The sequence below is a fragment of the Mytilus californianus genome, unplaced genomic scaffold, assembly GCF_021869535.1.
Source record: "Mytilus californianus isolate M0D057914Y unplaced genomic scaffold, xbMytCali1.0.p SCAF_7, whole genome shotgun sequence".
In the NCBI taxonomy this organism is placed as follows: Eukaryota; Metazoa; Mollusca; class Bivalvia; order Mytilida; family Mytilidae; genus Mytilus; species Mytilus californianus.
The window spans coordinates 100649629-100658776 of NW_026262723.1; the positions used below are offsets into that span (position 1 = coordinate 100649629).

Genomic DNA, 9148 nt, shown 5'->3' on the forward strand with positions numbered 1-9148 from the left:
GGTAGAAAAGTCAAATGTTTTAATACTATTGCAAGAGGAAGTAGTGAGCTAACACTATATATATATTACCTGTCAAGGGAGTCTATATATTCAGTAAAGTACTTAGTTGAACACGAAGAAAACTTCCAAGAATTTGTTGATAGGGTTATATTTGTTTTTGGGCTCCTTCCAACTCCCATTACATTATGGGTTTCGCTTAAACAGTCGTTTTCGGTTCCATCATGTTCCGATCCAAGGCTATATAAAAAATTCATAAAAATTTTGTGTGATAATACGTCACTGGAAGTCCATTGCTTTATTTTAAAATCTTTATTCAAATTGCAAGCAGTACACATTTTATTATAAGAAAAGCGTAAAAATAATTGTTGGTTTTTTTATGTTGTAAATGTTTATATTGTTTTATCAATTACTAATTCAAAGGATATTTATTATGAAGCCTAAACAAAAACGACAAGTAAGATATACTTTTAAAAGAAAATGTTATGAATTTAGAATGTTGAAGACAATGTTCAGCTCTTACTTTAAAATACTTGAATAAGAAACAAATGTTCCTGAAAAATAATTGAAATATATTCTTCATATTTTATAAAATCAAGATCGTCTTTCTTAACCAAACAGTTGTGAACAGGGATGGACAACAAAAAAGTCATTGATATGCAAGTTATTTAGTTAATCGGAAGTGCAATCGGAAACAAGGAAATCGATAGTTTCCGATCGGCTATCATGATTTTAATATGAACATCGATGGTTTAGTAGTGTATCTTTTTCCTCATATTTCCGTCGATTTACTTTTTATAAAATAGTGTTAATCTAAAATAAAGTGTTGTTGAATATGGAAAAGAAACATTGACATAATATTTTTTCCGACAAGCCTTGTACTTTTTGAAGGCAAAAATGGTCTTCGAGGTTGAAAATATTCTTGCAGGATTTAAGAATTTAGACGATATGATTGCGAGTAGGGTGACCGCTTTGATTAAACTTTTTATGATTGAGCTCAAAAGATCTAATACCTGTGTGCTACTTCGTGTGCTGCTGTACCTATTCTGTCAAAGGCAAATATGTCTCGAACAACTGATTGGCTTTTTGTCTTACACATAGTTGACTTATATGCAATCCCTGTAATACAATTATAATTTGATAAATAGCTTACGTAACTGTAAAGGATCCCGACTTTCTCTGATTATATACGGTTGTGGAGGATTGAAGGTTTTATCATTGGTTAAAACTAAATGCAATGTAAGATTCTTTAAAGTTTCTCATTTGAATAAACAATATTTTGTTTTGAAAAATTGGTACTGCATGAACAAAATAAAACATTACAGAAATGGTACAAATTTGACAACAATAAAAGTCAAACTTAAATACTTAACATTTCCTGTTAATCATACTCACTAATAAATCATAAGACAGTAACTTACCCCATGCGCTATAAATGCCATATACCAGAGTATACCTAAAAACGTAAGTGACACCAGATTAAAACATCAAAGCGGAGCTATCTGGATCGATATAAGACATAGTTTATCGGAAATTGTCACCATTACAACATTGACCCGTGTATTACACAAAATAGTATTACACACTGAGCTACCACTTCTAACGTATTCCCTTTATCTTTAAACTTCCTAAAAAGACTTCGGCTCTGTCGTTGATATGATCGTTAGCAACTGACACTAGATAATTTTTTTTATATCTAGCAGCCCGTAATGTTACACGGTCATCAAAACATACGAATCCTAGTTCAAAAGAAACATTTCAATCTTGTGAATGACAATTATTCTTTTTCAAGATGATTCACTTTCCAGATTTTTGTAGAAATAAAGATAATTATAATTTTCTTATGTACAAGCTTCTTTTTTACGTACAATGTAAAGTCTTGTGGCTTGTTATGTGCTTTTATGCCCAACCTACATAATGAAGGACACTATGAATTCGTAGTCACATCAACTTGAAAGTTATTCTCCAATCGCATTATTGTATGTTCTTTCTAAAAATACATGCCATTTAGGATTTGGCGGTTTCTGACAAGTTACTCTAACATATATCTTGATGTACCATGTGGTTGTTTAGATCTGTGAATTGTTACTGTTTTTCACATTAAGATTGTTGGGCAATTTATGACAGTATTTGCTATATTTCTTTGCCAGATTTAACTTATAATTTGTTGGTATTACCTTACACCTGTCTATAAGTAAATAGATGTAGCCCAAGTGACCTCTAGCAAAAATTTCGGTCAACGGCATTTAGGGACAATATTGCTCCATATTGAAGGCCTTACTGTTACTGTGAAACGTGGACAAAAATAAAAGCATTGTTCCTCCAGGTGCGGGATTTTCTCGCTGTGTTGAAGACCCATTGGTGGCCTTGGGCTGTTTTTACCTCGACATGAGGTGATGGTGCTTTGCGTGCAGATGCATTTCCCTTTGTTTTTTTCATTACTGTAACAAAGATTCGCATTCACCTATTAGTTATTTCAACAATTGTTCACGGTTAGAAATCGGACATCATAAAAAATAAAAAGAATTTTCGGAAAAAGGTCGTTTTTCAAATTTATAGAAGAAATGCTTACTAGTAATTTTAATATCGATATCATGGGTTTTCAAAAGAATATGGTTAGTTTGGGTTCCAATTCAATTTCAAATATGTGAAGGAAAATTAAACATACTTAGTCATAAGCATAGCATGGTCATAGCTTGGTAGTCCTGGTGATGTGTTTATCCAAGTAGAGAAGTTACTTAGTGCTGTTTGAGAGTTTACTTGGCCATAGGAGTCGACAATTGATTCTGTCCAGGGTGAGTCGCCAATAGTCTGAAAAGAAGAGGTAAAAACAAATTATTCTGCTAAACAGGAAGGAAATAAAAAATAAAACCATCATGTTCATCAAAATAATCTTGAGTCACAATGTTTTGTTTTATTTTCATTTATTACAAATAGGTATATTTAGTGAATTGGTTTACTGGTTTACTCATGAAACGAAAACAAGTATTATGAATGCGTTTGAGTACCATCACTTTATATTTTATGTTTACTCCTTTTCTTAATCGATTTCACTGGTGATGGTTTGCAGGTCACTTGGAGTATTACCAACCGAATACTAGTCGTTAGTACTTCAGCCCTAACATATGCTTTCAAGTTTGATTATTTTAGTTATTCTTCCAATCTTTGTGATAGTAGTGGCAGTCTTAAGTATATGTACTCACAAAACTAATTTATCTTAGAAGCGTCGTTATGCTTTCATTTAATGAACCTGTATAAGTTGCTGTCCATTTAACCTCTAAAGTACACGGTTGGTTCATATTCTTCGTGCTCGATTATTATTTTTTAAACCTTCATATTTGACTCTATAAGTTTTCTACTTTTTATACGCATTCTAATTATAAATGCATGTATCAGAGCTATAAAATTGTCGATTTTAGTTATATTCACTAGTATGAGTTCTATTGTTCCTTACCTGTGTAATAATAATTGCCGAAAACTTTATGTTTATGGTATAGTCCGTTGTCTGAATATTCTTGTAAATTGCATCCATCTGTAAAGGTATTAAATATTGTTTTGATAACCGTGTAACATTACCGGTTGCTAGATACAAAAAAAATATAAGTTATAGTTCCGGGATCCCGAAATCATCCCCAGTTTTTGGTGGCGCTCGTGTTGCTCAGTCTTCAGTTTTCTATGCAGTGTTTTGTGAATTTGTTTGTATTTTCGTCGTCTTTCGTTTTTTTGCGATTGTGTTGTCAGTTTATCTCGACATATGAGTTTTAAATGTTCACTTGGTATCTTTCGCCACAAAGGTGATATTGCTGCTTTTTGTTTACTCTCAAATTGTTATGCTGTAATGAATGGTTATTCAAAGTAGAAGGACCAACGCTTAAATTTTGCACTTAAAATTGGATTTTGTAATAACCTTTCTAGAAACCAATATTCCCGATCTTAAATATTTAATTTGAGATAAACTAGATATGTTTTCCTTCTACTGTTTGTTATAGACAATCTTGACATCTTTAAATGTTTTTTTAACCAGTTTTTTTGCAATCTATTGTGTCTAAATGCATTTAATGACTTTTTCCCCTCTGAATACCATTAGCCACACCCTTCGACCAACATTTATTTGCTATAAAAAAAAAGATGTAAATGGGTGAGATAAACATAATACCAAATAAATTGCGTGCATGTTACCAATGTCGTTTTCAAAATTTATCAAAATATTAGTAAAATGTTATTTTCATCATGGTAGGGCACGATTGTGAAGTCATTATGACATTATTACTGTTGAAATGCGTCAGAACGTGTTGATTTTGTATTTGTCAGAAGTTCTTAAATAAGCAAAACATCAAATGTTTAATAACTGTTATTACTAAATCTAAATTTCATGGAATTTCAGGGCGAATATAGACCATTTGTGAACTTATTCCTTTGACACAACATCTTACCCCATTTAGAAGAAAAGAATAATACTGTGTTACTGCTTCAATTGCGTCTTCTTCTTTTTCATCATCTGTTGTCTTCGTACTTTTTAATTTCCAGCTAAGTACACAAAAATATATTCTATAGAAACAAACCGAGTAATGATCACTTTTAGATTTAGGGTTGCCATTGTTTAAGAATTATATTAGAAGGCTGCATACGGACGTTCGTTCACCTAATTCTTTTATAGTCTTGTGTTTGAACTTCGTCTTGTTAAAACATTTAGTCGTAAATTTTACAAGTATCGATTATCATACTATACCAATATTTCGAATAAGCAAACAGAGAGAGCATTTTTTCGAGGAGGTATAACCGTGAACATTTGTGTTTATAAGACCATGTGAACACATTTTCGAGTCCATTTTTCATGTTCAAGTTATGTCATTGATATTCCAGAGCATATAGCATAATGTCTTGGTGCCTGATATTTTTTGCAATCTATTGATATGAATAAAAATATTTGGGGTATACGTCAATGAGACAACATTTTAACGACGCAAATAAGCAAAAAATATCCAAAGCATTTTTTTTACGTTTTAATCAAAGAAAATGAAAACAAAATGAAATAGTCACAAAATTTCGTTCTCAAATGTAAAAAAAAAATGGAAATATTGCATTAACAAATGTCATTACCAATGAATTGGCAAAATTAGATGAATTTCAGCTTGAACAGTATTATATAAACATTAACAGTGCCAACGTTTTGTCTGCACCAGATGAGCATTTCGACAATAAGTATACATGACCAATGAACAGTATCATACGTACACATGAACAGTGCTATAAGTGTCCATAACTATTTATAGATATAAGTTTATAATTTGTTTTAATTATGTTTCTACAAAACACTAGTCATAAATCAATAAGCTAAAATCAGTTTAACAAACACTATCGATATCAAGCAAAGAATCCTCAAACCGGCACTATGGGTACTAAGGGCCTCTTGAACTAACAGTGAGATATGAGTTTTTGTACCGTGTTAAAGACCTCGTTGTGACTTTAAGATAAGAAATAGTAAGAAAATCATTGTTCTTTTGCTTTGGGTTTTGCAAAATATTTGTTAGGCTAATGTGTAATGAATTAATGTACCACATCCCTTTTTCATTACCGATAGCTAAACAAATAATTTAATAATAAAATACCAATATAGTAGTATACATATGTTGCAAACATTTTTTTTTGGCTCATTTAAACAAAACGGCTCGCATCAGAAACTTGTAAGGAAAATATGATTGTGTTTATAACATACCTTCTAAACTTAACATTATGAATATTTATTTCTAAAATTATAACTTAGATCAATACTCCCTGTTTGTCCGTAGGTAATTCCAGTAAGTTCCATCTCATATTTAATGATTAAGTATATTGTATCGTGGGTTGTTCTATATAAATAAAGTTGGGTCTCTTTATAACAAATAAAAATCAAAGCGAGAAAAAAAAAATGATATTCATACATATATAAGCCAACTTACTAGTTAAATATACTGTAATCTGTGACAAATAGTAATTCAACATTGTGTTCATCCGTTGCCCTTTTTCTCCTCTTTGTGGACTTTTTATTCAAAAATGTTTGACTCTGATCTAAAATTATGATTCAATGTTAAACTTTCAAATTGAAATATTTAGAACTAGAAGTATTTGTAACAACCTCTCCAGTGTTTCTGCTACCTAATATCTACAGCGAGATTAGTTTCACTTCATTGTAGAAATCAGTACAAAAAACTTTCCTAAGAAAGACTACAAGTAGATGTTCTTTAAAGCATACCAAATATTCCCATTTGTATGGCATATTAGAATACAAACAATACATTATTGCAATTCGGCTATTTGAATATTTGACTTCTTCTTTAACATCCAATTTGAATGATTGATACAGATATTCAGAATTATAAAGTTTCAAGAAAAGAGCCTGGAAGGAGAAAAATGAAATGATTTTCTACATGTGCATAACATTCTGTATCTTTATATGAAAATAGAATTCTAAATTAATTTGATGATGGGAATTAAAAGATAAGGTATCTTTTAAGTAATATAAATTATTATTATGATTGATAAATATTGTATTATATTTCTAAAGGGGAAAGTGCCTGATATTCATATGATGAAGACATAATCTTTCAATCAGTTTAATTGAGATCTGGAGCTGGCATGTCAGTAACTGCTAGTAGTCTGTTGTTATATATGTATTATTGTCATTTTGTTTATTTTCTTTTGTTTCCTATTCTGACATCGGACTCAGACTTCTCTTAAACTGAGTTTTACTGTGCGTACTGTTGTACGTTTGTTTTTTCTACATTGGCTAGAGGTATAGGGGGAGGGTTGAGATCTCAAAAAACATGTTTAACCCCGCCGCATTTTTGCGCCTGTCCCAAGTCAGGAGCCTCTGGCCTTTGTTAGTCTTGTATCTTTTTTAATTTTAGTTTCTTGTGTATAATTTGTTTAGAGTTTAGTATGACGTCCATTATCACTGAACTAGTATACATATTTGTTTAGGGGCCAGCTGAAGGACGCCTCCGGGTGCTAGAGTTTCTCGCTGCATTGAAGACCCATTGGTGGCCTTCGGCTGTTGTCTGCTCTATGGTCGGGTTGTTGTCTCTTTGACACATTCCCCATTTCCATTCTCAATTTTATTAATCAAGAACAAGAATATGTGTTCATATAACACCATGTCTTGCTCGCACTATTACATTTCACGTTCAGTTAACCATGAAATCAGGGTAACAATTTCAAGTTTGCATATATATTTAACAGGTCACTTCATACTGAACATGTACACTAAGTCACAAGGTAATATGACCACAAACTAACTAAAACCAAAACTTTAACCTAACACGGGACGGACAGACGGACGGACACACAGAACTGAAAACACAATGATCCTCTACAATCGTAGGTTGGGCCTATATTTTATGATTAATACAATAATAATATGTGACCCGCCATGAAATTTCCAGGCTTATGGCGGTAAACGTCATAATGAGAAAACGTCGATGTAAAGAAACGTAACGTAATCGGGGCACCTGTTACTGTATGTCCAATTATATTATGCGGTAAAATAACGTTCCATTTTTCTTGACTTGAGGAATTTGGAATCTTATTTTAAGATAAACAAAACAAGTAAATTTTTTCCGTGAAATTAATCATTTAGGATAAAATACCGTTTAAAATTGCGTTCTAGATTCACACATTTCATTGATCAGAATTAAAAATAATTCATCGATTCATGCTGTTTGACTGTTTAATTTTATTCTGCATTAACAGATCTTTGATTAAATCACTTTGTCAAGATACATATACAAAATATATTCACAATAAGATAATAGATGAACATTAAAAGCATATTAAATAATACACAGCTCCTTGATTGTTTATTATATATTTTGGTATTCACTTTCTCAGCATTGGTGTAGTTTTCCTTAAGAGAAAGAAAAATGTTGAAGTCATTATTATTTAGATTGGAGATTCCGGGTACATTGTTGCCAAAACAACCGATTGGTTGATATAGAATTACAAATTCTTTAGTTATTTAGTTATTAAATCTACAATTATATTTTGATTAATTAAAAAAGACTAGAAACCCCTCCCCGGCCAAACAATGCCCCCCCTCCCGCAAAAAACAAAAAAACAATATGACAAGTTTCAAAGATAACTATAATAGATGAACATATATACATGCGAAAAATTGAAAAAATGAAAATTTTTGATAAAATGAAAAGTGACAAAAAATTACCATAATTCTGTTATTTTGCAAAATCTAGCAAAACAACTTTTCAGGGTATTTTGATATGTATACTTCATAGAAATGCAAAAACCTCAATTTGACCCTCTATAAGCCTGAAAATCTCATGGCTGGTCACATATTATGAAGATAAAAACATACAGTTGTCAATAATTCCATCAATAATTTCCTCTTTTGCTTGTTTATAAATCTCAAAAGTCCTGTTTCTGCTAATTGCAATCTCTTCATTTTTTGTATCTACAGATTGCATAATATATCTATCACTTCCCTCTTGGAATACTCCTATCTTTGAAATTGGCGAATACAAAAAATAAAAAAGCAATGTACATGTTCAGAATGCAAAATTGTCGAATGCAATTATATTCAGTGTAAAAATCTTGTTTATTATGTTTTTCGATGACACAAAAATCTTATAGTTAAACATTTATAATTTAAATAATTTCAAAATAGACAATATGAATTTAAATACAATTGTTATTTGCAATGATTTTGTTTAAAAAAGAATCATGAAACTGAACTTAAAATTTAACAAATTCAAACATACCATGCTGTTACTGCTTTCCTGGTCAGTTTGAAACATGAGTACAGCAGATTTCTTAATATCTTGATAGAAGGCATATTGCTAAAACCAAAAAATATTAATAAGTCTGTAATAATCAAAGTACTGAAGTACTGAACATCGGATGACCGCAGGTTCTTGTGTATGGTCAAAAGCACATGTCACAGAAACAGATCACATCTCTATACCTGAAACTGAGGTTAATTTACAGAGATTTTTTTTTCTGATACAAGTTCCTGCTTGGATGATGAATAAATGACAGGAAATTCAACCTCACCGTAATAACTATTATATTGTAGTGATACAAATCAGTATACCTTAGACTATTATACTAATATAATAATAGTTCCAGAGAATACACTGGTTTGTTGTTATATATTATATTA

General features: G+C 31.1%; 2 protein-coding genes across 2 annotated transcripts in view; both read right to left on the reverse strand.

Moving 5' to 3' along the window:
* Nucleotides 1–1537, reverse strand: part of LOC127709875 (A disintegrin and metalloproteinase with thrombospondin motifs 10-like) — an 11519-nt gene extending 9982 nt beyond the window's left edge. Inside the window, exons 1-3 of the mRNA XM_052215553.1 lie at nucleotides 1419–1537; nucleotides 1011–1116; nucleotides 70–237 (exon numbers count right to left, since the gene is read on the reverse strand). Coding sequence (XP_052071513.1) covers nucleotides 70–237; nucleotides 1011–1096 — 254 coding nt within the window. The 5' untranslated portion in view covers nucleotides 1097–1116; nucleotides 1419–1537. The remainder of the gene's footprint in view (nucleotides 1–69; nucleotides 238–1010; nucleotides 1117–1418) is intronic.
* On the reverse strand, nucleotides 1104–8484 carry LOC127709585 (uncharacterized). Its single transcript, XM_052215187.1, has 6 exons — nucleotides 8345–8484; nucleotides 5937–6045; nucleotides 4431–4524; nucleotides 3452–3529; nucleotides 2666–2808; nucleotides 1104–1116 (listed from the first exon to the last, which is right to left on the reverse strand). Exons 1-6 carry the CDS (start codon nucleotides 8451–8453, stop codon nucleotides 1104–1106), a joined length of 546 nt encoding a protein of 181 aa, XP_052071147.1. The 5' UTR covers nucleotides 8454–8484.
* Between the last annotated feature and the right edge of the window lie 664 nt (nucleotides 8485–9148).

Coding starts and splice junctions, on each gene's coding strand:
- LOC127709585 (XM_052215187.1), bottom strand. CDS start 8,453: ATGCAATCTGTAGATACAAAAAATGAAGAGATTGCAATTAGCAGAAAC. Junction 4,525..5,936: donor GATTACAGTATATTTAACTA/GTAAGTTGGCTT, acceptor TTGTGTACTTAG/CTGGAAATTAAAAAGTACGA. Junction 3,530..4,430: donor ATTCTTTTCTTCTAAATGGG/GTAAGATGTTGT, acceptor ATACCTTTACAG/ATGGATGCAATTTACAAGAA.